A 20,399-nucleotide genomic window follows, 5' to 3' on the forward strand; every position below is an offset into this window, starting at 1 on the left:
AACGTCATACAATGAACGTCCTTTTATTTCAATTGTTCTTTTTACATACGTATGCTTATACAAACAGCGAGTTGAAATGGGTCTATAATTCTAAAAATATATAATACAGCGGCTATAATCCAACTGTACTTTGTTTTAAAAATATGTTCAACAAATGAAAGTTTAAGTCTAGTGGCCACAAGTATTAGTATACCTAATATCTCGTTTCCCTTCCACCCTAATGTGATCAGCGAGTCTCAAGAAATTGTATGCCTAACTTTATTTTGACTTTTCAAAAACATTGTTTCGAACTAACTCTAACATATACAGAATAAAGGTTATTGCCATTTATGGTGGCTACTTTATGGTTTAGTTTCTTTGAGACCAACTCTATTTTCCGGCCATAAATGATACATTTAAAGTCGTTGTTTTAGGAATTGATCTCTGTGAGTCAGATCCATGCGAGAACAACGGCATATGTCTTTACAACGAAACTACTGGTTATGAGTGTGAGTGCACTAACGGCTGGTATGGTTCACATTGTGCGATCAGGCAAGAAAATGAAACTCTTTATAACGACACCCAAATGGTATTTATAACTTGTTATCTTAACGCATTTATGAATCTTATTGATTACTTGCATTCAGTTTTGATACAAATGATACATTTTTCAATAATATACTTATTTCATATATTAGTGAAATAAAAAAGAAAAGGAACAAAAAAAAAAAAAAGACAAACAGAAATTACTTACAACTAACTCTCTAAATGTCAGGGCTGCAGGTCATTTTGGATATATAAAAATCTCTACATACATTTTGCAAGATAATTGTTAATTCAGTAATGGATATGTTGCCCGCATGTTTAAACAAAGTGACAAACATTTGTTAAACTAGTGTACGAATAAAATAAATGAAGTACATGCAACCTAGGTCATACCGGAAAGTTGAAAAATAATTATGTTAACGATCGGATGAGATAGCAATAATTGCGCTCACATGATTTGCGAATAATTATGTGCACCTCCGTCTACATACTGTAAAATCATTTAATTTCGTGGGCATGAAATTTCGTGGTTTTAGTCAAAACGGCAATTTCGTAGGGATATGAATTCGTGGACTTCAACTTTCGAACATAAAATGGATAGGAATTTTACATGTTTGTTGGTATTAAATTTTGTGGATTGACTCAACCACGAAATCCACGAAAATTAGTCCCCCACGAATATTAATGATTCACAGTATGGGCTTGTCATCTTAATCCATTGTTTAGATACTACTTCAGTAGCGGTAAAATAAAATGTTGAATATCTTTCTACTTATAGACAACAGATTACATGCATTACTCAAGCTGTGATTGTTTCTTCGGCCACGGCAAACAAGAGCTCTGCTATGTATACAACAATAAAAATGGTATTGGCTTTGGTACCATAGGAGTCATTCTTGGAATCGGTACTGCTGTAATGATATACAGTATCATTGAATGTTTCTTCAACAAGCATGGGCCATGTTTCCATCAAGAACACATGGACAAACAACACAACTTTGACGACAACAATGAGAAAAGAGGAAAAGAAAACGAAACTACTGAAGAAGTTAAAAATGAAGATGAAAAGCACAAGAAAGAAAACATCGTCACACATAGGCATCGCAAATGTTGGGCATGTGATGTTAAATACTCACGCGATCCTCCGGCTCCATGGTTCAAACCATAATATATAAAGGTTACATTAACTGATTTTGGCTACATGCCTTTTATGTTTATCATTTTAGATATGTTATTCTACCTGTCTGTTTGTCTTAATTTTTCTACACAATCACTCAGATATCCCTGTTACACGGTCTTCTTAAAATTAGATTTGTGTTATGGAACATGAAAATAGAAATACTTAAAAAATGAATTAATACATATAGTGTTTTACATTGTGTCGTCAATGGCATCGCATGTTCACACTTATTTTATGAACTATGTAATAAGCAACTCATATAGTGATAAAATAGGTAAGGAATATTGTCATCAACAATCTACAGATTTTAAATACACGTCATTTCTCTGTAATCAGTTGGAAGAAGAAACTGGACAAAGGTTTTTCAGGTACACTGTATTGTCTTATATATCATTCATTATTGATAAATGACAACTGAAAGAACAAAACTTATTGCAGAAAGGCTTCACTTTAATTGATATAACACAACGATACTCACTGGGCGTAAGGGACTGAGTAACAAAGTAATAAACCTTTACTGATCATGTTATCTTTTTTATTCCTTTTTACAATAAATTATTAAGTTTTATAAACATAATTGTTTTCCTTGTTTAAGATTAAATGTAATGAAATATGTGTCTTAATCAAAATATCAGCCGTTACCCTGATGCGCAGACAGAAGATTATATTGGTTTTAACAATACATCACGCTATATTCCTAATATGGATAATTCGTATTCTGCCACAATAGCCGTGAAATATCGACCCATATTCACTTGACCTGGTAATTGTTATTTTCCGGTCATTTGGATTCATGGAGTCTATTCGATGTTCTTGCATATTTAAAATCATTTAAAGCCGGTGATAGTGGGTGTGAGGGTTTTAACACACATACTAACATTGCATTATCAGATTAGGTCAAATCGAACCTACAAATATTTTGCTTGATTGCGTTTTTATGTTTCGAAATGAGCTTCTTACAGATTTATAGATTTTTTTTCTAGGGAACTTAAATTAAATAAAGCATAAAATACGGATACTGTTGCATCGATTCTTTATTTATTTCTTAACATATGTAATTATATCATCCATACAAAACATATTGTATGATAAGAATGATATTTTTGACTTCTAGCATTGTACACTTTCGTCAGTTAGATGGGAAGCAACCCAGCATAATGTTGTGAAATATGAAATTTCTGACTTAATAAGATTTGCTAGATTGTATTGTCATACTCACGTTTTTAATTAACGTAATCGATTTGTAGTAAAGGTACGTACTCCTTCAGCAAGGCTACCATTACAATAAACACGGAAAATATTTTTATAAGTTTTACTGTTATGATTCAGTTTTGAGGTTTGGTTTTATCTGAAAGAGACTACCGTGACAAGGTATATCTGAATATTATTTATGGGAGTCGTAAAATCCGGATCTTTATAATTGGTAAAATTTAAAGTGTGTAATTAAAAGAAGTAAAGACCAAAACGTTATGTGATATGTGTGAACAATCGCTTATCAAATCAAGAATTGAAAAAAATATAATGTCCTACTGTAAAAACAAAAAACAACAACAAAATGCAAAAAAAAACAAAACAACAACAAATAAAAACATTAATATATTACAGAAAAATCGGAAAAAAAGATACAGTACAATTGCCGCAGATCCAATATAGATGCCACCCTTCAAGTCCTATACATTTCATGTATGTAATATTTTGCAGTGGTCCGTTCTATCTTGATGTACTTCATTAAAATACAGAAAACTATACAGTAAAATAGAACAATAGTTATCAAAATATTTTCTTTTCTTTATGAAATGATGTGCATGATGAAATAAGAGCCTGTTTTGAGCATCGTTAAGGATATCAATATCAAATAGTAATTTATTCGTGCTTAGAGGGTGGATCTGACGTGTATTTATAAAAAGATTTCTCCTTTGATTGTTGTATTTTGAACATTTAAATAGAAAGTGTTCGGCATCTTCTACTAAAGCACCACAGTTACATGCAGGATTTGCGATGTGAGTGTTATACAAATCTGAATTAAGGTTACTACAATTGTTTCTAATGCGTGCTTGATGTGCGGATGGTGAGCGATCGCCATTTGTAAAATATGACGGAACAATTGATGGTTTGTATAAATCCTTGACTTTTCTTTTGAAACTTGCTAATGAGTATGATTCTCTAATATCTAAAGGTAATTCATTCCAAAGTTGTATTGCTGAAGGGATGACGGACTAAGAATAAATTTCTGTTCTTCTCGCCATTGATACATAATTAACATTATTTCTCAACCAATATTGATTTTCATATGCATTTTCGACTAAAGGGGATAATAACTGTGATAAGTACAATGACAATAAATGATGTTTTTCTTTGTATACTAATATTAATTTCTGAATCTTTCTTCTGTCCGCAAGAGATACCCATCCGATTTCTTTTAATAGTTTTTGAATAGAAACTGATCTCGTTAAACCCGTTACAACTCTTGCAGCTTCGTATTGTATTTTTTTTTTGTAATATTTCTTTCTCATAATTAGCACAATTATCCCATAACAAAGAGGCATATTCCAGACGTGGACGTAAATAAGATATATATATATATATTTGATTGAGGGTTTTTCATTGAACTTGAAATTTCAACATTTTTATTGACCCTAAAATTTTCGAGGCAGATGAGACTAAAGTGTCGATATGTTCATGCCTTGACCAGTCCTGACTAATTGTAACACCGAGATGTCTATGATGTTCAACAAATGTTAGATGTACATTATCAAAATATAAGTTTGGGCGGTTTCTATTACAATAGGAAAAAAAACATAACTTCTGTTTTAGAAGGGTTAAAATTCACTAACCATTGATTGGACCATAATTAATTTTGTGGAGGTCATGATTAAGAGTTTCTTCCATCGTATCTATGTTACTTGTTGATACGGCTAGAGAACTACCATCTGCAAAAAGTCTAGTAATACTTAAAAGTGAATCAGCTATATCATTTACATAGATAAAAAAAAGAGGTCCAAGGACTGAGCCTTGAGGAACCCCACCATGTAGACATTGTGACTCTGAAAAAGAAGTTCCAACGAAAACTTTTAGAGTTCTGTTCCTCATATAATTTTCCTGCCATTCCATATTGTCGTATTTTGAAAATTAGTCCTTTATGCCAAACTCTATCAAACGCTTTGGATATATCACAAAAAAAAACAGCAATACATGTGGATTCTTTATTGTCTAAAGCTTTGCATATTTGATTATAGATGTCAATCAGTTGATAAATAGTAGAATGTCCTGGTAAGAAGCCTGATTAATTTTGGAATATTAGTGAATTGTCATGTAGATAGTTAAACATATGTTTAAATATAATACGTTCCATACTTTTCCAACACAACTAATAAGAGAAATTTGTCTGTAATTCGACGGTTCATCTTTGTTGCCTTTTTCAAAAAGTAGCATAACGTGCGCTAATTTCCAACTAGACGAATATATTTTTTTCGGGCATTGAACGATTATAAAGTAGACAAAGAGGTTTGCATAATGTTTTAGAAGTTTCATTTTATGACTAATTTCGTCAGGACCGGAAGCTTTGTTAACAACTAAATTTATTAAAATGTCTGTAATTTCTTGTTTATTTATTATAAAAATTTCAAGACTTGTTGGTGTTCTTAGTGAGTAGATAGGAAGTTCAGTATTTGTATCATCATCATTTGAAATAGACACGAAAAAATCGTTAAGAGTATTTGCTTTATCAACATCTGACAATGAATAGCTATTAGTTTGGATTTTCAGCGGTGGTATACTCTCATTATTCGAAGAGTTATCCTTAACAAGCATTTTAACTGTATGCCAGTATTTACGCGGATTCGAAGTATTTAAGTCATTTAATGAAAATTCCAGATAATTATAGAAAACTTATTTTGCGTGTCTTTTCATGTTATTTACGCGATTTCTTAATTGTTTATATAAATGCCAGTCTGAAGTTTTGTTAGAATTCAGTGCTTTATGAAACTGCCTATCTCTTTGTCGCAAAGTTCTTCGAATTTCAGAATTGAACCAGGGTTTGTCTTTCGGTCGAATCAACGCCATATATGTAGGGATTCATTGTTTTGCGAGTTCTAAAAATTTAGCAGTAAAGAAATCCTAAGCATTATCTATACTTCCGTTATTTATGTCGGACCAATCTGTGATTTGAATTAAGTCATTTAATTTAATAAAATCAGCTTTCTTATAGTTCCAAACTCTTCTTTTAAACGGTTTGTTAGAGTCAAAATCTATTTTAAGGAATATGTATGTTCCAAAATGGTCACTAACTTCTTTCGGCGTTTCAAATATGCCTAAATCAAAAACCTGAATATTATTTGTAACAGCAATAGGATCGAGTAATGTTCTGGAGTTCGATGTAATTCGAGTGGGTGAATTTATAAAATTGTTCAAATTGTTTAATAGCATTATGTCACGAAACTTGTGATTTGATATGTTAAGTTGATCTTCATTTATATCGCCTACCATTATTAAGTTCTGTTTTGACTCTAAAGCTATTTCTAAACATCTATTCAGTTTGTCCCAAAATTCAACCGTATAATGAGGTGGTCTATAAATTGTACATAAAAGATATGAATGTTTTTTATCTTTAATCTCTACCCAAAGTAATTCGGGAAGTATATTTTCTTCTTGTAGGTCTTAAAAAGGCGGAAATGTAAACTAGAAAACCCACAGAATGACATGTAATATCCTTTCTGAACATGTAATCAAAGCCCGGTAGTTGTAATGTACTACATGTATCTTGAATATTTGCATCCAACCTGGTTTTCTGTAAAACACAAAATATCCATATCGAAATATTGATCTTTTGTATAGTCAAATTTATTTCTTTTACTACGAATATGTTGGTGAAGTATCGATAAACAGTTTTCCTGACTAATCATAGGACATGGCCAGAAGTAATAAATACGTTATATATAATAAAGAGTTAAAACCGATATTTAAGTAATCGATCGATTCGTACAGCTGATTATTCATACAGTTAGACTGATTATGCTTGTTTGATGAACAGTGAAAAAGGCTGACAGACAGTATCATTCCAGTTATAAATGTCATATTCAAAGTTGCTCTTCTTACCAAGTTTGTAAGTTGAAACAACAGTTTACATACAAAAGAATAGAAAAATGATACAATTTCCGTCAGGAAAAAAGTCAAATTACAGTATATCTCTCATGGCCACGGACCAATTGCTGGCCATTATAAAATGACCCCACTGATGCCATGATACTAGATCATTACCCATGAGGTAATAAATTAATAGGAGACATATACATGGCTAGCAAGCACGGGGTCGACAAGGAAAACAATACAATGGACAGGAGGCAGCGGCGACAAAACAAAATAAAAGTGGTAATGCGTATCACAAACAATACAAAAACTAAAGTACTAATGTTGTGAAACATGATAAAAGGATTTCTTACGGGATAGATACCAATGATGTTGGGAAAGTATTATACATTTCTCTTATCACATTTTAACAGATCACAAAATATAAAACTGCATACAAAAAAAACGAAAAAAAAAAATCGTGCAAAATGAACATTTGTTCAAACATTATTGTAACATTAGGGTTGGGAGAAAAATAATCGGATTACTAAATAAAATGTGAGCCTACTATGCTATTGGATTTTACTTCATCGATTTACTATCTCTATATTTAGAACATGATTTTGAACTTGTTACTAATAATAGTTTGGGAAACCAGACTTCTAAATATATATAACTATATATAGCCGAATGTTACTATTCTTAGAATGGGAAATCAGGTATCTAAATATACATAGCTATAAATAAATGGTGTCAATAGTGTAAATAAACAAAGAAAAGTGACATTGCTTTATGATCAATCAGGTCAAACACAAATTTGCATTTCAGTCATGAACTATTTATGGATATGCTGGCGGGAGATATTTGGGTTTAATCCCGTCATTAAGTTCCTGAATTGCTTCCATACTCTTTATGGAGATTTTAGTTTCCATAGAGTCAAAACACATCAATCCGTACACATTACCTCTGGTAATCCATGTTTTCAACAGTTTATTGTCACGTTTTCGCTTCCTTGCTTCATAAGCAAGTTGCTCCCGTTTCCTGGTGAGTGACTCTTGAATGAAAATGCCATCCACACTGGATTTTCTTGCGTTGTGCACACGCTGACGTGCTTTAGAGTTTGAGAATTTAATATGACCCGCCTGTTCCTGGAGATCTCGTTATTGAATCTGCCAATTCTATGCGTTTTGTCGATATCATTAGAACTGAGTGCAATGTTAAGTTTTTTATTAGCAAAATTCAAGATCTTACTTTCTATGTCTTTATGCAAGTCTCCTGTATCACCGGGGATGTTGGAAATGTCTAACATCATTCTCCTCCCATACTGTTCAATGTCATCATTGTTTTCATTTGTTGTTTTGACACAGTTACGCTGGTGCTCTACTTCCAGGCGCAGATCTGATATCTCGTTGCGCAATACCTTTGTATTGACTTCAACAATTCTATCGAATTCACTTTTAAGTTCATTCTTAAGCTCCTGTCCAAGGTCAACCTTAAGTTTGGCTAACATTCTAGAGACAACCTCATCTAGTTCTTGTTTTGAACACATGGCGGTAGAAACATAAAATGCGGTACATTAAATCAGTCGTGATGCCTGTATATCAAATTAATATATTCATAGTCATACAAATTTCTGCCTCCTTTTATAAATTTATTCTTTAATGTGGTGCCAACAGTAGATAAAATATCGATTTCTTTACATTCTTCGTTTAATATTGGCTAGAGTCTACCTTCGAAGTTGAAATCCAATTACTATATCATATGTTTACCGGCATAGTTACTCGTAAAATGTTTCGTACATTCAGGTGTTTTCTCTCATCAAAACTTTCGCCATTCATTTGTTTATAAGTTTTTATTGTTCGGCCTTAATGTGTTAAAGAGAACTTTGTTCTGTTTTCCTTCTTCAGACGACATAAATCTATTTATTCTTTCAAATCCAACACGAAACATGTAAACACATTATCTGATAGAAATATTTATCCTGTTACCCATGTTATCTATGTCAGAAATTCATTGAATTGAATAAATGCTGAAAACGTTTATCAATAGAAATTCCGTATAGAAATCACACAAACATTGTACTATCCTTTACTTTGGAAACTACGGCAATCCTGAACATCTAGTTCGACCATTTGATTTAAAAAGAAGAAAAAAAGATATACCAGAAACACTACGTGTAATGCTGAATATTTTACAAAATAAGGACTTGATGGGTTTGAAACATATATCGACAAAGGATCGTAGCAAAAATTGACTTGGAGGTAATAATACAGTGCAACCTCTGCAGAGCAACACCCTTTTGGAGACGCAGATATTGAACTTTGCTGAGAGGTTGTTGCTCGATAGAGGTTAAATTGATAGTAAATTTCAGCTATGGGAAATTTCGATGATGCTGTTGTGGAGAGGTTTTTGTTATAGATAGGGCTGCTCTGGAAAGGTTGCACTGTAATCTTAAATAAATTGAATATAAAGTCAAAGTAAGTAGTATACGTATAATTAAAAGTTTAGTGAAACTTGTAGCGTGGTAAAAGAAAGCATGACACAAAGTTTAGAGAAAAGTTTTTTTGAAATGCGTTTATAAAGGAAACGAATTTGACGTTCTTTGAGAAGATTCAGATGACGCTTTGACTTTTTTTTGTCATCTAAAGCGGATAATGGAAAGATGATAAATGGAATTATAATCCCTAATCCTTCTCAAACGGCAGCTACATGGTCATTCAAAGCCTAATATATTAAGAAAATATTGCTTTGACAAATGTAGTTAGATCTAAATGGAAAATCGAAATCTTATTTATTATACTGGTATGAAGGTAGCGATTTAAGTTTCCATTGAGTAAATATCATAAAGATAGCTAAACAAAATTTGAGGTACAATATATGTGATGTAATACTAATAATACAATACCAAAATTGTATTTAGAAAATATTAGTATCTTGTGTAATATATTTTAATTATATCACATGCGTAACAATGTGTAATGAAAAAAATGAACATTAAACACTAGCTTACCTGAAAGAAACATCTGATATAAGTATTGTAAAAAAATGAATATATTACCTCCTTGAATAAAGGTTCATCGATGGTTGGCTTCATCCGTTTAACAGGACGCTGACTTTGCGGTTGAAGTTTGTATCGGTAATAATTCCATTTACGTCTTAACATTCATATCACATTTTCAACTTCCCACGCATTGGTGTGCCAGTCTTCTGCTCTAGTGTATTTCTAGATGGAAATTTTTTGACATTGCAGAATCTGCTCGATCGTGCATTTATTGCGATTTTATAAACCACTATGATACTGCGTTACTTTGTCTTTACATGACCCTGGACCGCTCCCAAAGCTGCCTTTATAGAAGACTTGTTTTTAGGTGAAACATTTAGTCTTTTACTATATGTAATCCCTTTGTTCAATTATGATATAGCCTTCATGCACAGTTGGTAACTGCAAAACAATAATCGTTTATCATTTTGAGACAATCCTCTGATATAAAGATAGAAATATGAAATCAGTTCGCTGCAATAGTGATTAGTATACAATAAGCAATTTATGTAGTTTTTCGTGTATACCAAGTATTCAGATATTCAGCCATTAGTGTAGTCATGAAAATCTCCCATGCCGATAAATGTTCCAAATGTTATAAATGTTCTTTGTTTGGTGACCAGAGTAACTGTTGCCTACCTATTGCGATATTACTTCAAGTGAAAACTAGCCAAGAAAACCTACTTTTGTAATCCTTATAATTTCCTGCTTGTTTTAACTTGAAGATGTCAAGTTTGATCTTTTTTTCTGATTTAACGTCGCACCTACACATAATAGGTCATATGGCGACTTTCCAGCTTTAATGGTGGAGGAAGTCCCCAGGTGCCCCACCGTGCATTATTTTATCACATCAAGTTTGATCTACTCACTGCACACTACATTGTAAACAGGTTATCCCACTGACAGTGTGTCTAAAGTAGGGATGGGAACGAATACATGATACTAAAAAAACGACAAACGGACAAAAATCCCACTTGCATAAGACTTTAATCTTACTATTTGCATAAAAATGTGGACAAATATATTGGATTATGTACGGTTTTTACACTATCTTATTTCTCTTGATCGAGATTTAGATAAACCTGACCCGGAGGATTTATTGTTTTATAAGGATTTATCAAAGTTTATTTTTTCTTATGTATGATAAATCGCCATGCCGCACTTGATATTGCCGCTTTTGTCTTCTTTTCTTGCTTTTTTCAGTGAACATGGCGACTTATTTTGTCAGTAAGCATAAGAAGCGACAGACTCGCCCGCACTCTGAAAGGTATGTTGTTTTAAACATGAAGAGAGTGACCTAGATTTAAATTATATACCATTAAGAGTGGATTGTCGCCCCTTGCTTTTTACAATAAATAACATTAAATGCTGACTGAATGGGAAAAAGGCCGTGACTTTATTATTCTAATATCTTTACAGAAAACTAATTAAATATCATGGCATATTGTATGAAATATCATGAAATGAAGCATGAAATAATAGATTTGTAGCCAAAAAGAATAGATACAAAAACGACAACGCTATGATGTTGAAGCTCTAAATATGATAAGCCAACATGCACTAGACAATTTAAGGAGAATGTTCTGTTCTAGGCAAGTCCAGCTACCAAAAATCCGAGGCCAAAATGCTCAACGAATTCTCAACATAATGATAATGTATCCAAAGGAAACAAAAATGTGAATCCAACGCAATTGCAGGAGAATACATTATTAAAATACTGCAATTGAGATGCAAAATTAACATTTGCATTCGATTCACTTATTCATTATTTATCTTTCATTGTATTATTTGCATAGCGGCCTCGGCTGATAGGTTTTGATCGGGCAACTTGTGACACGCATTGATTACCCATCTACGCAAATGACTGCACTAACCTGCGCACTCGACAAAAAAACTGGGGGACGGGGGTAATGTCTGTTTCAACAGACCCCGGTGTTAGAGGTGTTAGAGGTTTGTAGCAAAGTGATCCACAAATATTATTTATAAGTACAATGCATTTTTATCAGCTTTCGATGGATCACTGATCAATTGGCCGAACAGTTGTTACCCTGCTCTAAATAAGTTAGATCTATAGTCACTTCGAAGAACTGTTTTGAACGGCCGGCCATTTAGGTCAAGGCCACTTTGAACCCACGCCCTTAACAGCAATGATGAGTGAATTAAATGCTGATCTGGTGACCAACATAGCAACTACGTCTTAAATACACATTTCATTAGCCTTCCATCTATAACAAAGATCATAAGCCAAGAATATACTTAATTAAATTTTCTATACCCGTATTATTCTGAAATTTACTAAGTATACAAGATGTTTATAAAAGTCAAAAATTCTATCTTTGCACTATTATAAATGCAGTGACTTACTGCTACACTTCTCAGTGATAAACCGTAAAAACATCTTTAAATTTAAACAAGTCATTTACACCACATTCTGTGGCACGGTTTTCTCAAACAGGAACATGGGTGCTGTTAAACGTTTGGGTTTATAAGTTAGAATCTAGTTGTTTAGTCTTGTCCAAACACGATGCTGTACACATTTTGTAGTCTTAAGCTTGTTGAATTTGTTTGCAGACAGTTCAAAGATTAAATCATGTTTAGGTTTCTTTTTTTCATAAAACATACAAACCTTTAGATATTTTAGCGAATAAAGTTTCAAAATGCGTGTACCAGTTAAATAAGAGCACAATATTTCCTAGAATTCCTTCAGAGAAACTGTCTAAGTCCTCTTCCGGAAGTAAATGAAACTGTGTCCTTTGCAAATACCTGAATGTCAAAGACATTTAGCGGAACTATCTCATATCAACACAAATCTTCCGATGCTACTGCTTTACAAAGACTATGTGAGGATAGTTTTAATCAAAGATAAAAATGAAAACAAAAATGATGAATTATTTAAGATATATTTCCGATGACTCAAAAGCGATTAATATAAAATGATTTGTTTGAATGGTAAGGAGGTAGTCCTAGTTGTCTATATTATTTCAGCGTTACTCTTCAAATATAAAACTACTATGAGAAAAGAAAACCTAATTTACATTTTATTCAAATTAGCAAATATTCTCTAAACATAAGGAGGAAAAATTGTTACCAAATATTTATCATAACGAGAACCAATCCTTGAAACAACAAATGTCATGTAAAGTTTGCATGGGCAATGACACTTGTTTAGTATTCCTTCCATGTAGGCAAATGGCTGCCTGTGAGGAGTGTGCGCAAGGAAGTGCGTAAGTCAGCTCGCAGATGTTGTAATTTGACAATGGACTTATCTCTCTATCAAAATAATTGCTCATTGAGATATTTGTACTTGTATATCATAGCGACTTCTCTGCATGTATTTCCTTGCGGAAATCATACATTTTTAGTCAAAATAACATGTTTAATAGACAAAAACTCCTCCTGAGAATTTTTATTACTACTACTACATAAATACATTGACATATTTTTTCCCAATGCTGAGCACAATCGTTTATTTTCATCATTTATATAATATAGTAGTTGTGAAAGTCAATTCATACCCTCAACAGTTAAAGTTGAAAACACCGTATAATCAGATGAAGTGACCGCACATAAAGTTAAATTATAAATAAATCGAATATACACCTAAAAGGTCCACTTAAAAAAATAAATGATAAAACATACATATTGATGCTTATGTTGTTTACCTGATGTAAACCTAAGTTGGAAAATAAAGTTTGAAGTTTGATGAACGTATCCTGTTTACTGTAAAAAATGAATCATTTATATATATATGAACACTGCACATATATGTAGGCATTGTAACTGAAAATACAAACTTCAAGTAGGAGCTAACTATATTATATGTATGTGAAGTTAACTGCATCAGAATACGAGGACTGAAAAAATTATTAAAATATCATTTCCTGAAAAAGAGTTATTTGAGCTGAAAAAAATGATCCCGGATGAAATATTTGGAAAAAATGGAGACAACTCCGCAAAGACTTTATGATAGGCTTAGGTGACAACTGACCTAGTACCTCATGCAAACTACCCACTTTTTACCTCTAATCATGAAAAAAGCATGCATACTTGCCACACGAATTAGCAACCTGAATACAAAACTATGTAAAGATCAAATAATTGATTGCCCTGGGGAAAGTAGGACATTTTTTGTGGTGAAATTTGTCAACAAACAGACGATTTTTTTAAAAAAGTCAAAACCCACAGAATTTCACAAGGTGAAATATGTTGAAAAGGCTACTGCTGGAAAGAGAACAATCTCAACTACCCATACATATGCGTCAAAGTATGGGAAAATATCTAGAAATATGAGAAAATCGAAGAAATTGATTTTAAGACTGTTAGATGCATAACTGTGTAATCATACATGGCATTTATCATAGATAAGTTACTTTTCCTTTGCACTGATATAACACGGGCAGGATTAGGATTAAGAAATGGTGTTCACTCAACAATTTCACCATATAATTAGATTGTTTCCCTTGCGTAATAAAGGCTTAGGGTAAATCTCTAATATATGAATAGAGACACTTCATACACAGATATAAGTCAGCATAACGTGATATAACTGTGCTACTAAGAAGACATCTATTGTTTTCCATTATGTATTCGCTTTATCAGTGATGAATAAAAGGCGCGATTAGATTTGATTTTATGTTTCAATTTGATTATTGAGATAGCTAAACGGAAATTGAATGCCTTATACTTCCTGTTTATCAAATGAATAGAATGCCTTAATGTACTTTAACACTTACTACGGACTGAGAGATGTGCAACTATGAATCATCTTGGAAAATCATGATCATGGTATATTCGAATAAATCTGATTGGCCTGTTAGCCCATAGTGACACACATTTACGTTATAAACAGTGGCTATATATTGTGTAAGACAGACATACTTTATATGAATTACTACATATGATTATATCTGATCGTGTTCTCTGGAAAGGATCGAAGTTCAAAGTTGGTTCTGAAAAAATGGGAAAAATCTTTTATATTTCTACTTCGCGCTAAAGGAAGAATGCGTCAGTTGGAGGACGATTTAGTGTCAGACTTACATGTTCCATACGCATCAAGCAGGCCTTTTGTCACGGGAACTGAGTCAAATACTGGGATTCAAACCAATGAGGACCAGAGGGCTGCGTATTATGACAGAAATGAAACACATCGCAGCCCCGTTTATAGGTGGGTCTACTCTGCAATCATCAAACAATGATGCAGCTTCTTCCAGAAGAAGACATAAATATCCTGACTTCCAAAGCAATCAGCACAGAATGGATACATTTGTTGGTTGGCCTTGTTCTGAAACAATAGAACCCTTGGTTATAGCCAAAGCAGGATTTTTTTATGCAGGTACGCTATATAAAGTAACAGTAAGTGAGATATTAAGTAATAAGATGCACAATTTTATAAACGCAGGGTATATTCAGAATTTGCAGTTGTATAAATGGAAAACGTCTACTAAGGTAAGAACACTTAAAACTGTAAAACGATTTATTTTGTAAGCATGAAATTTAATTTGTGGCTAAGTTATTGTTATCAGCCTCAAGATAAAATGATCGGACATTTTATATGCTCATTTACATTTAATTTTCTTATATGACTAAATCACAGTATCAAAAATGTAGCCTCTCATTAACATGTATGTTACTTCAGTGCAACCTCTGTAGAGCAAATTCCTTTTGGAGATGCAAATATTGACTGGTATGTAAAGGTTGTTTATTTAGGAGAGGTACTTTTGATAGTAAAGTTATTAAGCTTAGTGAAATTTTGATGATGTTGTAATAGAAAGGTCTTTGCTTAAGAGAGGCCCGCTCTTGAGAGATTGTACTGTGAAACACGAGGATTGGTTGGAAGATGAATAAAGTATCATTTCCATAACGATACTTTAAACATCAAAAACAAAATGTTTTCGTACAGGCATGTTTGAAACCCTTTACCACCTGCTTTTATTTTTGTTCAGACATGCGCAATCGTAAGTAGATAAGATTAATTCTTGTACATTCTTCCTAGAATTATCGAAACGGCCTATGAGCTAATTATATTGGCTCGTTTCTGTCATGCTGTCGTGTTTTCGTCCCTGACAACACGATAAATTATTTTGCCGTGCTGTCGTGCCGGTGTAATGAAGTATTTCGACCCCCATAGAATAACGACCCCCCGGTCATTATTCTATAGAAAATGTGACTCCTTTCCTGTAAAATATTGACTCCCCTTATAAAAAACTGACTCCCTTTGAAAACTCTATAGAATAACGACCCCCCGGTCATTATTCTATAGACAAACTGACCCCTCCAAGTAAAATACTGACTCCCTAAAGATGACTCCCTTCGAATCTCATAAAATAACGACCCCGGTTATTATTCTATAGAAAAAGTGACTCCTTCCATGTAAAATACTCACTGCCGAAATTACTACATTCGAACTCTCATACAATATCGATTCCCGGACATTATTCTATTTAAAAAAGTTACTCTTTCCGTGTAAAACACCGGCTCCTAAAAAGACTTTCGACGATAATATCTATTAAAAAGTGATCCCCACCAAACCTAACGGACAATTTTACTAGATCTACAACTCTAATACCCTCCATTGCCAATAGATAACATTTTGATTGTACTACTACTACTGGTGCCGCTACTTCTATTGCTATTACTACATGTACTTCTTCTTCTACTACTACTACTACTACTACTACTGATACTACTATACCTGCTTCCACTAATACGTCTTGTACGTCTACCTCTTCTTCTCCTGCTGCTGTTGTTGCTGTCACTTATTCCTCTGCTGCTGCTGCTGCTACTGCAACTGCCACTACCACTGCCACTATAGCCTGGGATTCAGGCGTTGATATTTTTTGCTTTGTCATAACATACGCGCTATTTCATATACATGAGCAAGTTGCTGTTACTGGCTCGTTTAGTTTCTGAAAGTATCAATGTCGATTTGCAGAACAGGAACACATGAAAAATCGACAGACTGGAACCCAGGCTACTGCCACTACTACTACTACTACTACTTCTACTTTCTATTGTTGCCGCTACCGTACTTTACTGCCACTGCTAAGTATTGCAACTTCTATTAATACTAAGTTCTATGCTAGCAGTTTCTTGAGCAGTTTTCTTCTGAAGAATTACTTCATACCGAAGTTTGCAGGGATTATTGACACTGGTGTGTTTTGTGAACGTATTGTGAATTGTTATTTTCCTGAAAAAAATGTATACACCAAGATACAGCGTCTAGAAATAGAATCCCTTTTCCCATTGCGGAATGCTCTGATTTCTGTGTCAAGTGATGGTATCTGGGGCTAATGGTCAAACGGAAGGAGGGACGGACGGACAAGGGCAAATCTATATGCCCCCCTCCCCCGAGTGGGGGCATAAAATGCAGCAATTAGGCCTTAGATACATGAGTTATCACTAAATTTGACCAAATGACCGGGTGTCGTTTTTTTATGGGAGTCAATATTCTTCGTGAGGTTCAGTTTACTTCACGTGGGGGAGTCACAGTACTATGATCTGGAGGTCAATATACTATGACCGGGGGGTCACTTTTCCTATAGAATAATGACTGGGGGGTCATTATTCTATGGGGGTCGAAATACTTCATTACACCGGCACCCTCGCTTGGAACACGACAGCGCGAGGTCACATCAAACAGTTTGGGGAAAAAGCCTTGCTTGTAGTAAAAGGGGAGTTGGGGTATAAAAGAACGGGGTTAAAGGACGGGTGAGTGGGAGGGGGAACCTAAAACCACAAAAAAAAAAAACAAGACACAATATATAACACATAATACGAAACGAACAAAAAGGTAGTTGAAAGTAGAGACACCACCTTGGAAAGTCAGACACATGTATAAAGAAAACGCGTTTTAAGCTTAGATTATCTCTGATTGTATGTCCTGGTTGTTTATTAAAGTAAGACTGAAACAAAAAGTAGAAAGTACATAACAACATAGGCTACATGTATTTTAGGATACAGTGATTGCGTAAGGTGTTTCTCCTGCGGGGGAGAACTACGCAATTGGGAATATGGTGATGAGCCATGGGAAGAACATGCCAGATGGTTTCCAGAATGCATGTTCTTAAGAGAGCAGACAGGAGAAAAGTACACCAGGATCCCTAGCGAACAGCAAGCAGAAAATGTTAGCATTGATAAAAGATGTATGGGGCCAGCTAGTGGCGGTATGTATTTAATCAGTTAAGCCTGTTCATTTTGCCAATTGATGTCCTGTTAGTACATCAGATTAGGAGTTAATATCATACACTTTTATTTATTCATGAAAGGGTATATTTGTTGATATTTGTACGAACCATAGGAAAAATAAGTACATGTATTTACTGTTTGATCGACCTAATCCGTAACATGATTTTTCATTCATTGCGATTTTATTATAAATTTTTCATCATTATAAAGATTACCCTGTCTGATTATAGGATAGTCTTAAGTGTTTCAAATATATTTTAATAATGTTATTTTATGGTCAAAAAATTTTTTTTCCCATTATGTTACTCGTGTAAAATCACAATTTATAGATATTTTTTTAGAAACTACCAACGTTTTGAAAATGATGCATTTGTGCTAAGTAAGATGACATACTAGTGTTACAACAATCCATTAAAAACTTAAGTCAAAATTATCATTTTAAAAGGCAATGACCTTGAGATTGTACTACAACAAAGGAAAAAGGGAGAGAAAAAGTTAAGTATCAGGAATTAATGCTTTATTTCATAAGAAAGCTTTTAAACTTGATTACTTACACACTATATGGAAACACATAAATATTAGTTGTCTTTTAACAACATTTGACATTCAAAATGGTTATACGTTTGTAACGTGTTACCCGAGGTGAAAAACACAGAAAAATTGATATCGCTGTGATGGCCGGGTTCGATTTCCGACTCTGGCATATTTGTCAAAAACACCAAAAAGTTAATATTGCCGTGGAGGCCGGGTTCGATTTCCGACTATGACATGTTTGTCAAAAACAACGAAAAATAATATTGCCGTGGCGGCCGGGTTCGATTTCCGACTCTGGCATGTTTGTCAAAAATACCGAAAAGTTAATATTGCCGTGGCGGCCGGGTTCGATTTCCGACTCTGGAATGTTACTTTCAATTTTAAATAAAGATAATTTAAGTCAAAATCTGGGAATCGGTGCCATTATGTAACAAATGTGGATAAATAATGAAATTTATACCAAGATTATTTGTAAGTAGCTATAGAACGCAGCCAAGCGAAATAATAGCAAATTCGATTTTATCAGAGATCAAAGGCATTTTATGGTAATACGAACTAAACTAATGAAGAGATTGTTGAAAACTTTAAAAAGTTCCTACCGCCCCCGGAGTGCTTTAGAATGATGTAAATTGTATTGTTTATAGTTAAATAGAAATCTTGGGATAAATCAAGGATGATTATCCAACAGAGAAAAGCTCTTTTCAAAATCGTGTTACAGGAAAGGCTGATCAAACAGTAGGTGGTTTTTGTCGGTTGAAACTGCACAAGGCGTCTTTTTGTGTGTTTTGGATAAAAGACACACTGACACATGTGATATCGATATATGGCAACTTTCCTCTTTAATAATTACGAAAAACACATTATTTAAAGCTAAGGTTGTCACTTCTGACCAATGATCTTCCTCTATCAAGCTGGATGACTTAATCACATGTAGTCTCTGGCAGAAATCAATTACATGGGTGTTAGGACGGATAATTTCAAATCATCGCCTTGAATTGCTCCTGTGAAAGTTCTTTAAGACTGTCTAATAGAAATGCAAAGCGGGCCTCGTGGCCATTATAGGTTACAAATAATTTGCATTATTCACACATTTTCAACATTTGCATTTTTAGAGAAATGTAGTTGTCATTGCCGTACCCGTTTAAAATCCAAAGGAGTACATTTCGTGATTTGTAACCCGTTTTGTCCCGCTGGTACCTTAACACATTGAATGTTTCTCAGCCACGGAAACAAAACACATAATAAAGGCTTAGACATTTAATGCACAGGATTCATCGATTTAGAAACACGTTACGCTGATGTATATTAAAGTCTATAACCATATACTTTTATTCATTCACAGATCAATGTGAAAGAAATGACCCTGTTAGTCAACCAGACATTCCGGATCCTAACCTTATTTACAGGAATTCTGATTACGTATTACCAGAAGAAACAAGTCAGTTTGCCATTGCTTGTTTAAATGTCAACACAGCGGAAGGTATTTTTAATCTTATTTGTTATAGTAATTGCTTGAGCATGTTAACTTACTTGCATTTGTATATTTTATTTCTAAATAGTATTAAGTTAAACATTGTGTTCTACTTAAAGAATGTAGTTTAATCCAGAGTTTTATTTTATGTAGATAAAAAAGTGCTGGAGGAAAACCGAAGACTGAAGGAGCTAATTACTTGCAAGATTTGCTTAGACCACGAAGCGTATATTGTGTTTCTACCTTGTGGTCATCTTGTTTCTTGTCAAGATTGTGCGCGTATGCTTGAAACATGTGCTGTTTGTCGGGCTACTATACAAGGAAAAGTCATGATTTTGACATGTGATTTACTCAGAAATTAACTTTGGACTTTTTATAATATTATACTTAATTATAGTAAT

At 33.6% G+C, this 20,399-nt stretch overlaps 1 protein-coding gene across 1 annotated transcript; it reads left to right on the forward strand.

Moving 5' to 3' along the window:
- Positions 1-14,745: 14,745 nt before the first annotated feature.
- On the forward strand, positions 14,746-20,393 carry LOC123551255 (putative inhibitor of apoptosis). Its single transcript, XM_053532477.1, has 4 exons — positions 14,746-15,141; positions 17,762-17,971; positions 19,870-20,007; positions 20,152-20,393. The coding sequence occupies exons 1-4, from the start codon at positions 14,847-14,849 to the stop codon at positions 20,358-20,360; spliced, it is 852 nt and encodes a 283-aa protein (XP_053388452.1). The 5' UTR covers positions 14,746-14,846; the 3' UTR covers positions 20,361-20,393.
- The last annotated feature ends 6 nt before the right edge of the window (positions 20,394-20,399 follow it).

Source organism: Mercenaria mercenaria, unplaced genomic scaffold (genome assembly GCF_021730395.1).
Source record: "Mercenaria mercenaria strain notata unplaced genomic scaffold, MADL_Memer_1 contig_1278, whole genome shotgun sequence".
Lineage (NCBI taxonomy): Eukaryota > Metazoa > Mollusca > Bivalvia > Venerida > Veneridae > Mercenaria > Mercenaria mercenaria.